At 43.5% G+C, this 21420-nt stretch overlaps 1 protein-coding gene and 1 long non-coding RNA gene across 3 annotated transcripts; both read right to left on the bottom strand.

The window, feature by feature from the left end:
- Positions 1-153: 153 nt before the first annotated feature.
- On the bottom strand, positions 154-20285 carry LOC146712369 (uncharacterized). Of its 2 annotated transcripts, none has more exons than XR_014916889.1 (3): positions 20023-20285; positions 3827-3932; positions 154-335 (listed from the first exon to the last, which is right to left on the bottom strand). It is a non-coding gene; the product is annotated as an uncharacterized LOC146712369 (long non-coding RNA). The 2 variants fall into 2 exon arrangements; XR_014916888.1 differs by lacking the exon at positions 20023-20285 and adding an exon at positions 4371-4863 and having other exon boundaries at positions 3827-4279.
- Positions 10817-12753, bottom strand: LOC146712370 (uncharacterized). The gene has a single exon (XM_085442175.1). The coding sequence runs from the start codon at positions 12034-12036 to the stop codon at positions 10828-10830; it is 1209 nt and encodes a 402-aa protein (XP_085298301.1). The 5' UTR covers positions 12037-12753; the 3' UTR covers positions 10817-10827.
- Positions 20286-21420: the final 1135 nt, after the last annotated feature.

Here is a 21420-nt window from a genome sequence, read left to right on the forward strand (position 1 = left end):
TCACAGCTGTATGCCTTAATTCCAGAGTGGGTAACTAGATGCCTCTGTAAGTGGCTACTTTGAGTAAAAGCTCTGCCACACTGATCACAGCTGTATGCTTTAACTCCACTGTGGATGAGTTGGTGTTGTTTTAGGGAACGCTTGAAGGAAAAAGACTTTCCACACAAGTCACAGCTGAACGGTCTCTCTCCAGTGTGGATGACCTGATGCTGTTTTAGTTTAGCCCTCACAGTAAAACCCTTCCCACACTCGTCACAGGTGTGTTTTTTCTCTCCCTTTCTTCTGTGAGGTTTGTCGGCCTCCTGAGAGCGCTGACTTCTGGCTCCATGTTGGTCCTGCAGTGACAGAGATACAAACAGAGGCAGTGAGTGAAATGCAGTCGTGGAACAAACTCAACCTTCAACCTCCATTAACACTAGTTTTAAACCTGAAGGTGGAGCGTGGCACCAAACACCTTAAAGGTCTCTTATCCCCACCTGCTGGTAGTTCTAACACATTACATCCAACCTGCTGTTGAAGATAATTCATGACTGTTCAAACACTAAAATCATGCCCATCCCTCCTGATTGCACACACACACACACACACACACACACACACACACTTTTATAATTTAGATTATTTTATTGGTTCCTATTACATATTTCTATAATTTGTATAGATTTATACAGAATTATTCAGTGATAATAAATCATATGTTTGTTTATTCTAAAGGGACCCCGTTAGCTTCCACAACAGATGTTGCTCGTCTTCCGTCAAATACTCACATAAAATATTACACAATAAAGTGGATTCAAGATATCCACATAATTTCACTCTTACATCCACAGTGAGGTTTCACAATTGTTCAAATATAAGCAATCAATAATAATAATAATAATATCAATAACATTGAGGCACATTACACAAATTTCAAAAACAAATCATGTCTTACAATATTTACAACAACTAAAAGCTCTGTAAATCGGCTTTTAAGTGTTCATTGAAGTTTTGAATAATTCTCTAATTTTTTAAGGCAACTTATTCCACTTAAAAGTTGCTCTAAATGTAACAGTTTTACAAAACGTTACTTTTAACTCGAGCATTTACTAAATTGCAGCTTGTTGAAAACTGTGTAATATGATGATGTATTTCATCTGGATACTGCAGCTGAGCAGAATAAATGTGGTGTGTTTAACAGAATTGCTTTATTTAGAACTACAAGTAAGCCATAGAATATTTTAGCCTGTACAGGAAGCCAAGAAAGGTTATTATGCATTTTATCAATATTAGTATAGTATGAACATCTTCACACTAATCTGGACGCCTTATTCTGGACTAACTGAAGTCTGTTAAGATCTGTCTTATTAGCTGCTGACCAAATGATTGAACAATACTCAAGATGAGACATTACTAGTGCATTAATGACATCTTTCATAATGAAGAAGTGATACACAAAGAGCATTTCATAGCCATAGCTATGCCTTGTCGGCAGAGTTATGTGACATTAGTGATGTTTGTACTTTCAGCGTTAACTTGGTTTTAAAGCCTTTAAAATATACGCCGTTCAATAGTCGACCTTCATCTGACAGAGAATGTGATGATTTTGTGGATAATTAAAGTCAGTCATATATCCACAAACACAAGCTGAAAGTCAGTGATGCTGCTCGGTTTGTAGTCCTGAACATCACGGCACAAGCAGGATTCACTGCACTGTTAATGTTAGCTGTGTTATATTGCTGCCTCTGTTCGGTGGTGTCGAGCCAAACGCACTTTAATGTGTGTTTGAACGAGCTGACGGTTCACTCGTTAAGCTGAAAGAAAGATGCTTTAATCACAGCAGTAACACATGTGTCCACTGCACCATCTGGGAACTCTTCTTGTTTACACTCGTAATAACACAAACACTAAATCCTGCTTCTCTGGTGCTGTTGTGTAGCAGTGTGTACACCTGAGACTGTCACCTGTCTGTCTGTCCTGCACTCTCTCTCTGTTTCTTTCTCTCTGATTGTGGAATAAAAGTATGAACATGTGTTTATAAGTTACACTTGTGTTTGAATCCTGCAGCTTATCACGCATTTGATTTCCATGTGTGACGACTGCAAGTGTCCAGAGTGAGGACAGACTGAGGGAGCCACTGCTGCACATCATCTGTGAGGCTTTGCAGCCCTGATGATCCACCAGAACAAATTCAGCAGTGTGTGAGGAAGTGGAGGAGGAAGAGCCAGCAGCACAGAAATGAAGCCCAACAATCATGTTTCACAGTCCTGTGGTCTCAGCCTCAGATACTCATCAAATCACACAGAGCTCATGTAGAAACAAATGAACTAAATATGTTCTCCTTCATTTCTGTCAAACAAAGCTGTATGAAACGTTTCCAGCTGTTAGTATCATGGTTGCTAGGCAACCTGGGCAGCGCGACGGAGGCTAGACGTCCCATTTCACGAGCCTACGAGCCTTGCACTTCGGCCTTAGCGGTCTTTGAGTACGCGGCCCTTGAGGACTTTAAAGCTGCAGAACCTGAATCGGGATACAGCCATGATGATCTCCAGCCTCGTGCTCGCCAACATTCTCACCTGAGTTAAGAAGACTGTTAGGTATTTTAGTACCATGGGAGCATTTACTGGATATTGTTTTATAGTGACATTATGCAGGAAAACTCTGTCATTCAATAAGGCCCCTTTTGTTTTAGTTATTTTTCTCTTTGACCCAAGAATTGATGTGTGAGAATCACAGGCTGGTACAAGGTTGAAATACCACAGAGATCACTCCCTCAGCTACATTAGTTTCTTAATCTTTTAGACGCCTGTTGAAGGCCAAATGGTTTGTTTCAGATTTCACTAATGTAAGAACTCTTCGTTTTGTGCCTTGAAAATATGTCGCTGAGATAATCACAATTGTAGCTGAACTAATAAACTACACAAAGGATGCTTCTTCACCCAAGGGCAGGAAGACGCTCCCTTATCTTGGTCTGTACTGGTTTAAACTGATAATCTGCTGTCTCATGAATTTTACCCTCTATATAAACTGTTGTACTTGTGAATAAAGTTGAGTCACTTTGGGAAGACAATCTAAAGCAGTCTCTGTTTTCTTGTTCTCCCAAGCTGCTCCCGAGCTGCTCGTACTAACACGCTGAATGGCATGCTTGAATATTACTTGAGAATATATTTGACTGTGTTACAGACTAAGGGACATTCTCTGCTGATAGGTGAAGGTACATTCTCTGCTGATAGACGTCCACGCCTCGGAGGAAGCCGATCCACGGAGTAGGCCCTGGAAACAGTTTCCTTCAAAGACGATCACTGAAATGGTCTCAGCAGGTCCTTTGATGACAGCAATGAAATGCAGTGGTAAGGCTTTTTGGGGATTAAGTTCATTTTCATGGCAAAGAAGGACGATGCAGTTCATCTGATCACTCCTCATAACATTCTGGAGTGCAGGCAAAATGCTATTATAAAAACTTAAGCAGCAACTTCTCCAGGTTCCAATATTTATGCAATTCTCAAAGCTTTTGGCCACGACTGTATAACCTCTTCTGAAGTTTAGTGGATATTATACATGGTTATGCTCAGGATGTGTCGGCCAGTTTCCACTGGAAACGCCTTTTGGTTAAACTGTCAGCGAGCAATTTGCATTTGCACTGTTACATTTTTATATAACTTTAATGCACATAAACAACAGCTGCTTGTTTCAGTGAAAATACATTGATGGCTTTTTAATAAAGTTGTGCAGCTGTAAAGTATTTTGTCTGGTGTCAATTCTATCGTCAGCTACATCATTATGGCAAATGTTCAAATGTATATGGTGATAAATATCTTTGGTCATATGGTCCTGCTCTGTCTGTCACCTTCTGTGTTGAGCTCATTGTTTCCTCTGTAGTGGCTGAGCTGAGTCCAAGTAGCTGAAAATGTTCCTCTGCTGCTCCGTCAGACTCTCCTCCTCCTGCTGATCAGCTGGGACACAAAACAGATCTTTGTTAGGCTCCACACTGCACTGAAGAGTCAAAGTGTCTCATATGTTCATCTGACAAGTAAAAGAACACCTTTTTGTTTCCCGAGGTGGGCAACTTGTTGGAAACAAACACAAAAGCTTTGAGCACTGATACCTGCCATTGCTGCCATTGAAAGATGCAACGCCAGCAATGTGGATTGTCAAGACTCAAACCAATCATCAAGCAAAGACAACAGGGATCATTTGTTTCTGTTTATTTAGCATTCACAGCATTTGTAGTTGCCTTCTGTGCAGGGGAAGTCCACGCACACTGTGTGGTACCGCCATCCGCAGAAGGTGCATTCAACCTCTGTAAGAGAAACGAGATTGTCTGAGACTGAAATGATATTCACTAAAGAAGTGGTGATTTGTAAAACTTCACATTTTGACTCGGGACGTACTCTGCATGAAAACAAGCGCCCACTCTTCCTGCTCAACAAATGCCAAGGGCGGAGCCTTATACCACGTGATACAGAAGCTGTGCCGTGTGATGCTAAAATTAGCAGGGAAAAAACAACGGAGAGCACGTCAGGGATGACGAGAAAGTGACAGGAGAAAATCCGTCCCGGTCAACCACCCAAACATTAATAACGGGAACCTTATACAGCGCTTCCCTATACACGTCGAACTCCCGCAGGCACAAAGACATTACGGAGGCTATCACTTATCACCTGACCAAAGATATGGCTCCATCAACACTGTGCAAAACGAGGGATTTAGGAAAACGATCAACACCCTAGACAAACGCTACACAGTGCCGTCCCGCAACTATTTTTCTATTGTTGCACTACCTGCTCTGTACACGCAGCGTCGAGCAACGGTGGAGACGGAATTTCAAGCAGGACAACATTTTGCTGCAACAACAAAACGTGAGACATTTGTTGTTTTATGTTTATTTATTGTTATGAGAGAATCATGATCTCAATTCTAAGCCAAAAAATCGTGATTCTCATTTTATACAAAATCGTGCAGCCCTAACATTAACACAAAACTATTGTTTCACCAGAGAAACACACATGAAGAGAGAGAGAGAGACAATAACAGCTACCAAATGCACCAATTTATCTATTCTGCAAACATAGATCCCTTGGTGGACTTACACTACCTAACTTTATGTACTACTACTGGGCATCAAATTTAAGAATAATTTCCCTTCTATTGGATGACACAGCAATACTCCCTAACGGCTTACAGATGGAGCGGGAGGATTGCCTTCCTTACTGTGTTGGTGGAATACTACTCTCTCCTATTCTTTTGACAAACTCATATTACAATTCGAATCCAGTGATTTATAATACCGTACAAATTTGGAGACAAATAATTAAGCACTTCAAATTGAAAAAACTATCAATGTGTACATCCATTACAGCTAACCCCTCTTTCCTTCCATCATGTGTAGACGGAGCTTTCAATATATGGCAGGAATTGGGAATTTGTAAATTAAAAGATTTATACCTAAATGATACTTTTATGTCATTCCAACATTTAAAAGATAGATTTGGATTGCCTCACAGTCATTTTTTTAGATATCTTCAACTAAGAGACTATATCCGTACATACCTGCCACAATTTGAAAACATATCGTCCGATCCTTTGGACAGATGTCTTAGTGATGGAAGGGGGTTTGAACAGAGAATTTCATTATTTTATAATTCAATACAGGAGATGAGTATACCTTCAACTACTTCAATCAAAGAGGAGTGGGAAAAAGATTTTGGGACTCTCCTATCAGAAGATTTCTGGCAGGAGGCCTTACACAACATAAATACGCCTTTTATTAATTCCTGTCACTGTTTAATTCAGTACAAAATTATACACAGACTACACTATTCAAGGGAAAAACTTCACAAAATGTATCCAGAGTGTTCCCCCCTCTGTGAAAAATGCAAGATACACTATGGAAATCTGTTACATTGTTTTGCACTATGTCCAAGGCTTCAGGGTTTTTGGTATGATATTTTTACTTATATGTCTAATATTTTTAAAAGTAAGATTGAACCAAATCCGACAGTAATCATCTTTGGGATTTCCAACGAAACACAAAATTTACAACACTCTCAAAAAAGGTTTATGGCATATGCTTTGATTATTGCAAAGAAATTGATCCTGCAGCTTTGGAAAGGCAATGAGACTCCTGTATTAAAAATGTGGCTTACTGAACTTATAAACACTCTTCACCTTGAAAAAATAAGATATAGTATGAATGACAATGTAAAAGATTTTGAATTAATCTGGCACCCTTTACTTATATACCTTGGGAAAATATAAAACTTTGTTTACTTGTTTCTCTTCCCTTTTGCCGACAGCCGGGGTATTGGGACCCCTTATGGGTGACTGCGGGTTTTTTTTTTTTTTTTTTTTTTTTTTTTTGTTGGTGTTGTTTAATTATTTGCCTTGTTAGTTTAGAGAAAAAAAGGAGCATAAGCTATGTTATGTCAATTTGTAAAAACTACAATCAGAATACTTGCTCTCAATAAAAATATTTGAAACAGAACATCAACAGTGGACAGGAGTCCAAGAGACAATACCAGAGTTCTGAGCAGAGAGGTCCAGCAGCACTGTGGGCAAACGGCATCAGAAAAAGAAGAACCACCATCTAGATTGGATGGATGGAGATGCGTTTCCAGCCAGCTGGAACCTCATTGTGTGTGAAGGACTTTTGAGAAGACTGTCTGAGTTTGACATTTGCCATGTTTGGAGTGAGATGGCAATAAAAGAGACAGTGGGACAAAGAGAGAGACACGGGACAAAGCTGAAAAAGCTGACTGCCATTGGACTGAAAAGTGGGAGAGAAGGAAAGGAGCAGAGGAGGACTGAGGCTGCTGTTTTAGTGTGGGCAATCAAATTAGGTTAAGGAATTCGGGGAGACAAGCGACTGCCTGGAAGTGGAGGATTGATACAGTGTCCAGACCACCACAAAAGGGGGAGGAAGACAAGCACTGAGGTATGCAAGTGTACTGTTAGAAAAAAATGGAAAGTGACACGACACATACAGATAATATGCACCAGAGATAAAAAAAAAAAAAAAATCATACACAAAGTGTTACACATTAAGAGAGGGCATTTGTAGAAGGGGTTAACAACACACAGTGTGGTTGCCGATGGTAACCTGCAAGCATTTGGGGTTTAGCTGTGCCTGAATATGACAGAGTTTTTCATTTAGATGTTTCTGAAACAAAATTTGGAGTGAACAGAGTTTTGTTTCAGAAAAAAGGGGGGAAGGTACATGAAAGGATACATAAAAACAGAACATGCATTAACCCTACTAATACAAACACAAAATAACTCATGAAGATTAGACAACATTTTAAGTGTGCGAGTGAATGAGATGTGTTGGAGTTTGTTGTGTGCTGAGTGGAGACTCTAAAACACTGAGTTTCCTGTTTTGATGTGCGAGTGAATCCTGTATTTAGATACACAACTCTGAATACGTCAGAACAAACTTCTTTTATGAAGTGCATGACAAAGGATGTACCTTTTGTGCTTTCATGTTATATGACCCTTTGATCAACACACACACACACACACACACACACACACACACACACACACACACACACACACACGCACGCTCAATGGAGTATAAATAAAGACCGGGGCAGTTCTCTCACTGGAGTCTCTTAGAGTAGAGGCTGCCCTTGCTAGCAAGAAGTTCTGTGTGTTTCTCTTCTCTGAGTCTTTACTGAAGAAGTGTTTTAGAACATTTTTCCTAACAGCAGTAAAGTTAGACTGAGCGTCTGACCTGGGGTGCGTCTTAACTCTCACAAGGTCACCAACACGAAACGTGGCATGTCGATGTCTCAAGTCATAGTAATGTTTTTGTCTGTCATGGCTATAGTCCAAAGCTGCTTTGGCGTGGTCGTGAGCTTCCTGCAGGGAGGCTCTCAGAGTCTCAGGGTAAGGCACACCCGGTTCATCAACACCTGCTGTAGAAGGCTGAGTGATAAGGTCAAGCGGGGTGTCTAACTCACGACCATAAAGCATCATGGCAGGAGTCATACCTGTACTGTCATGGGAGGCGGTGCGCAGAGCAAAGCAAATCTGAGGGAGAAACTTGTCCCATGATGTGTGCTTATCACCTACATAAGCGCGGATTGCAGTTTTCAGAGTCCGGTTGACGCGTTCAGTAGCATTTGTCTGAGGGTGATATGCCGTAGTGAGTCTGTGCACCGAGCCTAAGGCAGAAACAACATGTTCAAAAAGCTCACTCACAAAAGGAGACCCTCTGTCAGAAATGAGGTAAGTGGGTGTACCATGCCTAGCAAAAATGTCAGTGCCGAATTTACCAGCTGCTACCTGAGATGTAGCTTCTTTGACAGCACTGGCTTCAACCCATTTAGTCAAATAGTCAACAAACACGATCAAATAAGCATTACCAGTGGGGGTGCGGGGAAGTGGCCCAACAAAATCCACACCCACATACTCCCAGGGTTTCTGGGGGACAATGGGAACCATAAGACCGGCTGCTTTTTTCTGACTTGGCTTGGTGAGTTGGCACACTGAGCATGAAATCACATAGCGTTTCACATCAGCTGCCATTTTGGGCCAGAAAAACCTAAAACGCAGTCTAGCCAATGTCTTAGAAACACCCAAGTGACCTGCTGTGGGGTGGTCATGGTAATAGTCCAGCAAGGTGCCTCTCATGGAAGTAGGGGCAAACAGTTTCAGCTCTTTCAAAGGGTGCAAAGCACATGTGGACTTGGGTTCTCTGTGATACAAAAGAGAGTCATACACAACATACTGTAACAAGGTGGCATTGTCCGAGCTGTTCAGAGAGTCTGCTTCAATGTCTCTGAGGAGTGGACCTGTAACATGATCGTCTAACTGCAGCTGTCTGAATTGTGAACGGTCAGCCAGAATGTCGGGGGGCAGAGTACGAATGTTCAGGCTGCCCATAACAGCATGATCTGGTAAAAGATCAGTCGGCCTGTCACAGGTCAGAGGCAAAGGGTGCGTCGGGAACTTTGTTCTGTGCACCAGGTTTGTGCACTATTGTGAAATCAAAGTCCTGCAAACGAAGTGACCAGCGGGCGAGTCGGCCCGTTGGGTTTTGACGAGACATGAGCCACCTGAGACTGTTGTGGTCAGTGAAGATAGTAACATGAACACCTTCAACATATGGGCGGAAGTGTTCCAGAGCCCATATCACAGCGAGGCACTCCTTCTCTGAAGTGCAGTAGGGGAGTTCAGCTTTGTGAAGGGAGCGACTAGCAAAAGCCACAACGTACTCACGACCCATGTCATCCTTTTGCATCAACACTGCCCCAAGACCAATGTCACATGCATCGGCGTGAATGGAAAAGGGACGGTTGAAGTCTGGAAATGACAGGATCGGGGCTGATGTGACATGATCCTTCAAAGTGTCCATGGCCCTTCGACAGCTGTCGTCCCAGTGGAAAGCATTGTCCTTTCTGGTGATGGCGTGAAGAGGTTCGGCATGGCGGGCATAATTCTGAATGAAGCGTCGATAATAGCCAGTCAAGCCAAGGAACTGACGGACGTGTTTCACTGAGGTTGGGGTATCAAACTCCTTAACCGCCTTTACTTTGTCCGGATCGGGCTTAACACCTGATGATGTGATGCGGTACCCGAGAAAGGTGAATTCATCGAGGCAGAATTGGCACTTTTTGAGCTTCAATGACAAGCCAGCAGCCTGGAGTCTGCCCAGCACCTCCTCAAGATCCACTAAGTGCTGTTCAAAGGTAGGTGAGGCGATAAAAATGTCATCCAGGTAGACTGCGCACATTTTGTAAATGAGGCCAGCAAGCACAGAGTTCATGAGTCTCTGAAAAGTTGCAGGTGCGTTGCAGAGCCCAAAGGGCAGCACCCGAAACTGGAAGAGACCGCAGTGAGAGATGAAGGCAGTTTTAGGCTTCGAGTCCTCTGCTACAGCAACCTGCCAATAGCCTCGCGCTAAGTCCAATGTTGAGACAAACTTTCCTCTTGCCAGAAAGTCCAAAGACTCATCTACACGAGGCAGGGGATAAGAGTCTTTTCGGGTAACTTGGTTGAGCCCTCGAAAGTCCACACAAAACCTTGGTTCCGTGGCCGCTCTATTTACAATGACTACAGGAGCTGCCCAAGGGCTTGTGGAAGGTTCAATGATGTTGTCCTTCAACATTTGTTGCACTTGTTCTTCAATCACACGTTTCTTAGCAGGTGACGTGCGATAGGGTGGGAGTTTGACAGGTGTTGCATTGCCAGTCTCTATGGCGTGCTCAGTGAGAGCCGTTCGACCAAGTTGACCATCAAACAAGGAGCTAAACTTGCTGAGCAGATTTAGTAAAGCATCCTTGTTGTTCTCTGAGAGACTTGCTTCAGACAGTTTGGCTGTTAAGTCTGAGCGAACCAAGTCCAAAGACATCAGTGTTCCAGGTGAATGTGAGTAATCATTTTGAAGGTCCTCTTCATTGTCTGCGAGTGGGCAGGGGATGTCCTCAATGTAGACTGTTCTAGTAGGAATGTGAATAGAAACAGAAGCTCTTGCCATAAAACCCATTCCCAGAATAAAAGGAGAGGACAAATCTGGTATTATGGCAAAACGCTGGTAAAAGTTCTTGTTCATGAATCCAATATTGAGCCAAATAACACCAACAGGGATACAGGGAGCATTATTGGCGAGGTTAACTGCAGGACCATTCCACTCACTTGGGTTTCTAGGGTAAGAGTCATTTACTTGAATGAGATCTGTTCGTACAGCCGAGAGGGAAGCACCCGTGTCGAGGGTAGCATCCACAGATGAAGCATTGAAGTTCACTTTCGTTCTTAGTGGGGTATTCCAGTGGACTTGTGAAAAATTGTCTTCCAAGTGTCCAAGACTGTGTCCACCCTGTAGTGAATCGGGCGTGTGAGGCTCCGTTAGTAACTGGGGGAAGGTTGGCCTCTGTGAAATGTCCTCCTCCCCCCCCTGTAGTTTCCCGACTGCCTGTATTGTGGCTGGGATGTGGTGCTGCTTAATTCCACCTTTTCATGGCCAGGGTCAGAGGGGCCAGGTACTGGCAATGGCTGGACTGGGCCATGCCTAGCGGTGTTCGAGGCTCGTTGTGGCAAATGAGGTTGGGTGTTACAGTTTGGGCAGGTGCGTGTAGTGAACCCTGGCTGAGAGCATTTGAAGCAGTAAGGTTCAGGCTTATAGTTGTCTTTGCTACATAAAGCAGGCTGTGGTCTTTGTGGTCCAAGCACTGAGTGAAGCTCATGAGCACGTAGCAGCAGGTCCATTACAGAAGTGACATTAGCGCCATACAGGGCAACTCTGTATTTTTCGAGAGCATGTTTACTAATTAGGTCAATTCTGTCTTTTTCAGGTGGGGGGCTCTTCAGTTTGTCAAACTCACTCAACATGTGGGCGACAAAGGTTGGGAGCGGCTCGTCCTGAGCCTGAACACGATCCAAAATTCCTCTCAGGATGCGTTCTTGGTTGTCGGAGGGCAGAAAAACTGTCTTAAACAGTTGACAGAATTGAGCCCATGATGTGATGTGGGAGCTCAGTGCCTTGAACCATTTCCCGGGCTCTTTTGCAAGAAAGTGTGGCAGTTCGTTTGGCAATTGCCCATCAGTTAGGTTCAATGAGGCTTTGTATGTGCCAACTGCATTTAACCAGTCCTCAGGTTGCACTTTTCCGTCCCCAGCATACACAGGAGGCTCCAGCTTTGCGTGATGTAAAGCTGCCGCAATCACTCTGGAAGTGCTGCTGAGTTCAAGTGAGTGAGATGGGAGGAAAGGATTTGTAGGTTGAAATGGGTTGCTGGGCAGGAACGGATTGGTACTGTTGGTGGGTTCAGTTTTGTCCATCACATGAACATGAGGTGTCGATGTGGCCATTGGGAAAACAGGAGACTGTGGGACTGCAGGAGGGGGAGAGTTCCCCGTTGTGAGTTGGTCCCACTGCCTTAGTAAACTCTGCTGTATGTTCAGTGAGTCACTTAAACAATCACTAAGCTTATTCACCTCAGTTCTTAACTCCACCACTTGTTGGCTAAGGCTAGGAGTCACATTTTCAACTATCTGGCACATAGGTAACGAGGTAAGTTCCATGTCTGAGTCAGAGTCGTCTGGGCAGTGTGCCATTGCGATTTCAAAAAAATTAAGCCGCTCCAGGGCACAGCGCAGTTATTGATATAGCAGTAAAAGAGTCAGTTAGGTCAGACTAGAAAGACAAAACTGCAAAAATGCGTTCAAGATTAAATTTAGAAAAACCACATAAAATTTCGCCCAACAACTTAAATTAGACTGGAGTGATCAGAACCATGTTATTACAATAGCATGTCTGCAACACTAGAGCTCAATGCAAGATTAGTTTTAAGTCGTTTTGTTATACTGAGCCGAAGACCAGCACCAACGGTTGTAGTCGGCCAAGCTATCACTTACATGTGCTACAGTCAGTCTCAGCAGAGGGAAAGGGGAATGAAAAGCCAGCAGAAATGTTCATGTCCAGGCTCTCCACAGAAGAATTAATCCTTAGAAGACGAAACCAACAACAAATAACAAATCCACGGAGTCCATTCGCGTCGCGGAGTCAGCTTCTCTCTTTTTCTTTCTCCCAAGCGGAGCAGCGGCACACCACGGTATCCAGAAATTATTCGGGTCCCACCTGAGCTGAGGCTGCAGCCATGGCTGGAGAAAACGTCCGAGCGTCCGCAAAACTGGGGGGGATTTCCGAGACAGTTCAAGTGCTAGAAGAGAAGAATCCTCGGCGGGATGCAAAAATCGTCTGAAGTCCAAGGGGAAAAAGTTCGGGCGCCAGTTGTAACGTGCAGTGGAGATGAAGCCAGCCGCGGAGGTGTGCAGGTGGATAGCAAATGAGCAACAGCTTCTGACTTTCCAAAAAGTACTCATTTATTTACAATATCAAAAATAAAAATGCTACCTCTACCACACATTACTAAAGAGCACACTAGTCCACGTACACACGGGAGCATACATTACAGGAGGAGTGCGAAGAAGAACAAAAAGGGGGTGACAACATGTCGTGAGACAGGAGGCGCCGCCATGTGGTGATACACTGCATTACAATAGCAACTGTTACAATATAAATATTGTTCTGAGAGGCTTTTTGTTGGTTGAGTCTGAAATTGATTGTATGTACAATTCATATCCTTATAAAACGGCAGAAATATGGTGTTTTATTAATAAACTTACATTTATGGATATAAAATAGCTAAAAGTATTAACATGCCTCAGAGAAATCACTAATAACACTAAGGGCTGGACGGATTTGATTTGCATTCTTCAAGAAGAGTGTGGTGTCATCTGCTAGCTGGCTGATGATGAGCTCCTTATCAGCTGTGCTGATTCCTTGTATAACAGGTCAAATCTCGGGGTGGAGTCTTAATCATTTTAATTGAGCTATTGCCATTCGTGTACAAGGTTTTGATAGCTTTACAGAAAAATGCCAAATTTTTCCAAAGAGTGGAAAATAAATTGATGTTCAATTGTATCAAAAGCCTTTTAAAAATCCAGGAAGAGAATGAAGCTATAGTCAGATACCAAATCAGAGTAATCAAGTAGATCTAAAACCAGTCTCATGTTCTTAGAAATGTGTCTGTTTCTCATAAAGCCTGATTGTGTCTCATCGATAATTGTGTCCAAGAACTCTTTCATTCTGTTAGCAAGTACTAAAGCCATAATCTCATAGTCATCATTGAGCAGACAGATGGGTCTCCAATTATCAATAAGAAGTAAGTCTTTGTTTGGCTTTGGAATAAGTGTTATGAGACCCTGAGTAAGAGTAGGAGGGAGGATGTTATTCTCTACACTTCCTATGAAAAGCTGCAGTAAGAACGGAGCCAGGAGATTAGAAAATGATTCATAAAACTCTGCAGTTAAACCATCTGTGCCGGGAGATTTGTTGGCCTTAAGTGCAGAAATAGGATTACAAACGTCCTCCACAGTCAGAGGGCTGTCACAGTGACTTCTATCTTCCACAACAATAGTTTTTAGGTTTTTAATATTATTGAGAAACAGCGTTGAGACACATATATATATATATATATATATATATATATATATATATATTCTACTTTTCTAAATGATTGACTATTTCAATGGAGAACCTAAATGACACGGACCCGTGTTTGTTATTACATATCTCTATTTTGAATGTGACAAGTCTATCATTCCCTGTTATTCATAGGTATTAACAGAGTTTTTGGCCTTTTTTTCCTCTATAACAGTTAATTGACTCTTTACAGTGGCCTGCTGTGGTTAATAATAACATGTTCAGTCATGAGTGAAATCAAAGCTTTTCTTCACTTTAGCATTTAACATTCCCAACAATATAATGTGATACCTTAATTAAAACACAGTTAATAAAACACAATTTTCTTAATGCAAACATCAGTGACTCAACATTAGCAACCAAAGGGTTCAGTCTGCAGCTCACACTCATGTGAAGCTACAGCCTCCCCCTTTAGTCTCTGTCATCCTTCTGCTCCTGCAAAAACAAAGCAAGACAAAACCTCCACCCTTCTTCTACAGGCTGGGTGAATTGTTGTGGACATTCACTAATCCTAAAGTCGGCACCGTTTTTGTCTCAGTATCAAGTCAGTTAAACTTTTAGTCGTCAGTCCGTCACAGTCCAGTCACATGCTTACATCCACACACATTCATACCAGATATTGCTGATAATGGAGTCTCACGCGCAGCCTATTCGAGCCTCCATCACCAGCAAGATGACGTCATCATTTTAAAGGAAAACAGCTCCTTGTTTTTGGACTGGATTGACTCGCTGCAATCCTTTTAGGCTCAGGACTTCTCATGTGATCAATGTCACATATAAGTGAATTTCTCCCAAGCCCATTATAATCATTTGAGATACTCGGATGTTAGATCTTCAACTAACATCCGAGTATCTCAACCCCCCGGAGATCGTTAAGCAACCCCCGGGGCTACCCGCAACAGCAAGCCGCAGGAGGAGACGTTGCGAGCGGAGGCAGAAGAGAGGCAGGCGGGGAGGCCTGTGGGCACGGCTAAAGACTAGTCCGTTTAAACCACCACTCCCGACCATATTCCTCTCCAATGCCCGTTCAATCCGTTACAAACTGGATGAAATACGACTGCAGATCGCCACTTGACGGACTTTTAATAACTGTTCGTGCATGATTTTCACTGAAACCTGGCTGGACAGCGCCATTCCCGATGCGGCTATTGATCTAGCAGGCCGCACCGCCTATCGAGCCGACAGGTCTGCGGACTCGGGTAAGAAGACTGGCGGGGGGCTGTGCATCTATATTAACAACTTTTGGTGCACGAACGTCACGGTAACGGAAAGACTGTGCAGTACAGAGGTAGAACTGTTGGTGTTAAAGTGCCGTCCATTCTATCTCCCTCGGGAATTTTCTGCCGTTTACATCTGCGCTGTTTACATTCCACCAGATGCTAATGCTAAGCTAGCGTTAGCACAATTGAGCAGCAGCATCAATAACAGCCTGGCAGCACACCCGGACAGTGTCTTTATTGCGGCTGGGGATTTTAACCACGCGGACCTGAAATCTGTACTTCACAATTTCCACCGTAATGTGAAGTGTGCTACCAGAGGAGATAGAACGTTGGACCAGGTGTACACTAACATGGCGAATGCATACAGAGCCCAGGCTTATCCCCACCTGGGTCTGTCAGACCATCTCTCCCTTCTGCTACACCCAATATACACACAAAAGATCAAGAGCACTGGGATTACAACCAAAACCGTGAGAACATGGCCGCAGGATGCTATTCCGATGCTTCAGGACTGTTTCCACTGCACAGACTGGGATGTATTCAAGGTGCAGGACACTGACAATCGTGTCGCATTGGACAGTTACACCTCCACTGTCTTGGACTACATCTGTTTCTGTGTGGACAATGTAACAACTTGGAAACGATTCCGTGTGTTCCCTAATAATCCACCCTGGATGACACACGGAGTTCAACAACTTATTCGAACGAGGAACAACGCTTTCAAATCCGGGGACCAGGAGGCATACAGTGCTGCCAGGGCCAACCTGAGAAGAGGCATCAAGACTGCCAAGCAGCAGCACAGGAGGCGTATCGAGGCCAGGTTTGAGAACAACACAAACCCAAGGCAGGTCTGGGAGGGCATCAGGGCTATCACGGACTACAAAAGGAGAACACCATCACCCTCAGCCGACAGTTCTACTCTGGCTGAGGATCTAAATCTCTTTTATGCCCGTTTTGATAGGGAGAACACCGACCCTGTCCTGTCCCCTCTCCCCTCAACCGATCCTGCTCCAGTCCTGAGCACTCATGAGCTGAGGCGTGTGTTCCGGAGCATTAACACCAGGAAGGCGGCCGGGCCAGATGGAGTGCTGGGCCGGGTGCTAAAAGACTGTGCTGCGGACCTGGCGGACGTCTTCACCTATATATATAACACCTCGTTGTCCTGTTCACTGGTACCATCCTGTTTCAAAGCAGCAACCATCGTTCCCATCCCAAAACAGTCAAATGTCACATGTCTGAACGATTTCAGACCTGTGGCACTCACCCCCATTCCCGCCAAATGCCTGGAGAGACTGGTCATTAAACACATCAGAGCTGCTTTTCCACCATCCCTGGACTCGCACCAGTTTGCATACAGGGAGAACCGGTCAACCGAGGATGCGATCGCCACAGTGCTGCACACATTACTGAAGCACTTGGAACACAGGAACACCTATGCAGGGCTCCTCTTTGTAGACTACAGCTCGGCTTTTAATACCATCCGGCCATACAAACTCCGTCCCAAACTCCACCAACTGGGACTTAACTCCTCTCTGTGCAACTGGATTGTGGACTTCCTCACTAACCGTAGACAGAGTGTCAGAGTGGGTAAGAACACCTCTTCCACCCTTGTGGTCAACACCGGTGCCCCTCAGGGGTGTGTTCTGAGCCCTCTGCTATACACTCTCTTCACCCATGACTGTATTTCCTCCTGCGCGTCCAATCTCATTGTTAAGTTTGCCGATGACACTACAGTGCTCGGACTTATATCCAACAACGATGAGACAAACTATAGGACAGAGGTGCAACAACTAGAGTCATGGTGCCACGACAATAACTTGGTCGTAAACACCAAAAAGACCAAGGAGATCATTGTAGATTTCCGGAAGAAGGGTCATAACAACCATCTGCCTCTCTTCATTGGCAGTGAGGCGGTGGAGAGGGTGAGCAGTTTTAAATTCTTGGGGGTAACTGTGACCGAGGACCTGTCCTGGGGCAACCATATCACCTCAGTTGCACAGAAGGCCCAACAGCGCCTCTACTACCTGAGGAGACTGCGGAGCGCACACATTCCCAGATCTCTGATGTTGAACTTCTACAACTGTGCCACCAGCAGCGTTCTGATGTATGGATTTCTAGTGTGGTTCCCCAGCTGCACCAAGGCCGATCAGCAAGCACTCCAGCGGGTGGTGAAAGAAGCTGGCAGAATTATTGGAACAAGTCTGCCAGAGATCAGTAATATCTTCCCCACTCGCTGTCTGAGGAGGGTGCACAGTATCCTGCGGGACCAACATCACCCTGCGCGCCACCTTTTCCATCTGCTGCCCTCAGGGAGAAGGTACAGGTCTATACAGGCCAGAACATCCAGACTGGCCAACAGCCTGTATCCACAGGCTGTGAGGCTCCTGAACTCTCTGCCCCCCTCTCACGGACAATAACCATATCCAACTTCTTAATAGCAATGAACTGGTCTGCATTGGTGCATCATATCTTTATTCTCTCCCCCCCTCCTGCCCCCCCTCTTTCTTAAATAGATAACTATCATATCTGATATCATATCTCACAGTACAATAATATTGAATAGGTTGCATTGTTGTACTTTGTCATGTTTCTCAGGTCTTTGTCTGAATTCCTACGAACATTACTTGTCATGTTCTCATGTTGTTGCTAAGGATTGTCTTATTGCATTGGAGTCACACTGGGTTAAATATTTACACTTGGGTTTTAAGGGGTATTTATTATTTTCTTCATTATTTTATTTACGGGTTGTATGGAAGCCCCAAACGCAATTTCATTGTTCTCTGACAATGACAATAAATACTTAAATACAAATAAATACAAAATACAAATACATGGAGAAAAACACTTTGCCACTGTTTCCAGTAAGAATATTTTATAGCGCTTTAAAGTTCAACCTCTCAGGTCTGGATTAAAGAGCTGATTTGTTAAATCGGGAACTCACAAAATACCAAAATATCACCACCGGTGGATCACACCTCTCAGATGTTCTTATCTCAGTGCACTGTAACAAAAGCACAAACAAACGCAACCAATAGAATTCTAATAAAGTAACAAATACTGGGGCCCATTGCAAACATGTCCAAGCATAAAACCATCTTTCTCTCTCTTAGAGAAAGAAAACAATCCAAACCTCACTGATAAATTCAACCTAGTGTCAAGCAAAACCCAAAAATCAACCAAAACTTCACCAGAAAGGTTTTCTCCCTCCCGGGACAATATTGTGCAGGAATACAGGCACCGTAACTCCTTCTTGCACTGACAAAAACATGTTGGATTTACTTGATTCAATAGTGGACACTGGTTGCACACAAAGGTTTTGCTTTGGCAGAAACTTAAACACCTGAGTTAAATCAACACAACCTTTTCATATTCAGTAAAGCTGCATGTTGTGTTCATAAAACACGATTGAAACATGTTCAGATGGAGTAAGTTGAGCTCCTGGAACATTTTAATCCTTCAATTGAAATTGAATGGGTCTACAACAACTACCATCCTCCTATCTCTATCCTGGTTGCAGCAGGGCTGGGAAATAACCCTGAAGTGATAGGTTACCAGGCAGGGTACACCCTGGACAGCTCACCAGTCTATCAGATAGAAACACACAGCCGTTTACATTCATGGATAATTTAGCCCAGGACCTTCTTACTGTGGAGCAACAGCACTAACCAGCATGCCAACAATGGAGGAAATACAGGAAAGCTATGATTTCCTGTATTTGAGGCAGAATTATTTTGTTCTTGCCCTTGACAGGTTAATCCACAATAAATAGCAACAGCATGCATGTGGTGTGTGTGTCGTTGTCTGCCTCTTATAACTCCAGTGATTTTCCTGTAGTTTGAAATCTTATGCGGTGTTGACACAATAATTTGTTGTAAACCAGGAAATTCCCAACTGTGGTAGAAAGCACAGCTTAGCCTTAGCAAATGTTCAAAGAAAAGTCGTCACTTCCTGATTTCTGCTTCACTGATAAATATTGTCACACTGGGGTTTTTGCAAATGATATCAGTGAGCACTGTGTGGCAGCTGGAGTCAGACAACTGAAGCTCCCACAATCAAGACCACAAACAGCTTTCAAAGGAGATTTGAAGCTTTTCTGGCAGCAAGCTTCATGATTTATGGGACTGGAACTGGAACAGAAACTACCTGATCACCAATGGTGAGCTGGCATGGAATTATTTTTATGACATTTTATCAAAGTTATAAATAAGCATGCCCATTAACACATAGTGAGTGAGCATGTTGTCTTCCCACGCAGTGAACAGCGGATGCTAATGTTTCTGTCACTTTTTACAGAGTCAAACTCAAAGTAAGGTCAGTGCTTCCACGCTTTAAACGCTGCACGCTCACACTCTCTCCACACTCGATAGATTATCCATTGTTCATCTGCACACAGCTGCGGTTTTAGTAACGCAGTAACGCAGCGTGCTTACGGGAAAGTAACAGTAATCTAATTACCTTTTTTGCAATAGTAATCCCTCACTTTACTCGTTTCTTGAAAAAAGTAATCGGATTACTGCCCATCTCTGGTTGGAGCTGTGCACTTGTGGGTTCCACCTTGTGTACACGTTTATCTTTGCTGTGTGTACTTGTACCTCTGAGTGGAAGCTGAACTCTTGAGTTCGAGTATCGAAGCATCAGCTGTGACGTTAAAGTCCAAACAGCTCGTTCATTTGACGTGCAAATGAACGAAGGTAACGCCGTTTTCATGTGGATGTGTCACTGAGACACTTTCCACATCCACAGCTCACAAAATGGGAAAACTATAGAAGTATAACAATGAAGAAGTTACTATGTTACGGGTCCCAAGGATGAAGACCTCGATGACAAATATGTTACCTGTAAAAGCAGGTGAAGAGCAGAGTAAGGAAGACACGATGCGTCTCTGCTTTCCTCCAGAACGTGTCTGAGTCTGATTTATTTCACACAAATAAATGCTATAAAACACTAAACATGAGCTTTCAATATACTGTTCAGCTGGTTCCTCATTCACATCAATTACATTTACTTATTTCACAACATCAGTGAAATATACTCTTTTTAACTGGTTCAGTTTCTCAAGTTCACACTTCTTTCCATAACAGCTACATCCTTTTATCATATCAATAAACACATCACATTGTCTTCTGCAGTGTCTTACTGGCTAAACAGTTCTATTCAATAACAGCATTGGTAAATACATTACATTTGTTCCCTCCAGTAATTTACTGGCAAAATCACTATTTAGTGCATCATGAAACACAGCTTGTTTAATCAACCCATGAATGCCTCTGTTAGCTACACAGAGTTGCTCAGAGTGCTTGTGTTACACTAGCTAATCTACTCAGTCACTTTAACAGAACTATTAACATTCACATCTCACAGAACTGATTTGATTGGAGCATTACAACACGTTTGCACAGAGCATAGGAGCGCACTGACTCTGCTTCACGAGCGCTCCACCTAACGAGCGGGCTCGCGGTGCGGTCGCGCGGGACACTCCTCTGGTTTTCTCCCGTGTTTACATATAAATAACTTTGGCGGACCGCCTTAACTCTCCCATTCACATTAACGTGGGTAACCATGGTGACAATAAACAACATTTTCGGTGCGAGCACCGTGTACCGACCTGTAAAAGCAGGTGAAGAGCAGAGTAAGGAAGACACGATGCGTCTCTGCTTTCCTCCAGAACGTGTCTGAGGAAGCAGCGGAAGGTGGGCTCCACTTACTGCTCCCCGAAACCCCGGAGCAAGCACCAAAGTTCCGCCCTCACTGCTTTCTAACATAAAATGAATCCCTGTTACATGGATTTTCTATCCTCTTAAAGAAACTGAAAATAAATACATATAGCAATGAAAAATGTCCCGTTACATGAGTGTTTTACACAAAATAATATTAATGTGGTCATTCCCTCACAGGGGTGCCACAACTACACTGCTGTTTTGACAGAGACACAGTGTGTTTATCTAACTTGGCTGAAGCCAAAGTTCTCCAGACAAATTCAGTCTGTTTCTGCCAAGTGTGAACTCACTGGATGAGCGCCAGATACACAGAATCAAAAAGGGATAAATTACTTTTCTTATGTCATGTTCCCGTCACAAACTGGCTCAAGGAGAGGGGAAGCAGGAGTCCACAGATGAAATGTTCCTATAAATAAAGTGGAATTTATTCAAACTTTACCAAAACTTCAACACATCAAATACAAGCAGCTCAGCAGGGAGTGGATGTGTGTTGCATGTGCCAGGTGGATGCAGAGAG

The sequence above is a fragment of the Copadichromis virginalis genome, linkage group LG3, assembly GCF_057382275.1.
Source record: "Copadichromis virginalis isolate Kocher_CV1m ecotype Utaka linkage group LG3, C_Virginalis_male_GT1.1, whole genome shotgun sequence".
NCBI lineage: Eukaryota > Metazoa > Chordata > Actinopteri > Cichliformes > Cichlidae > Copadichromis > Copadichromis virginalis.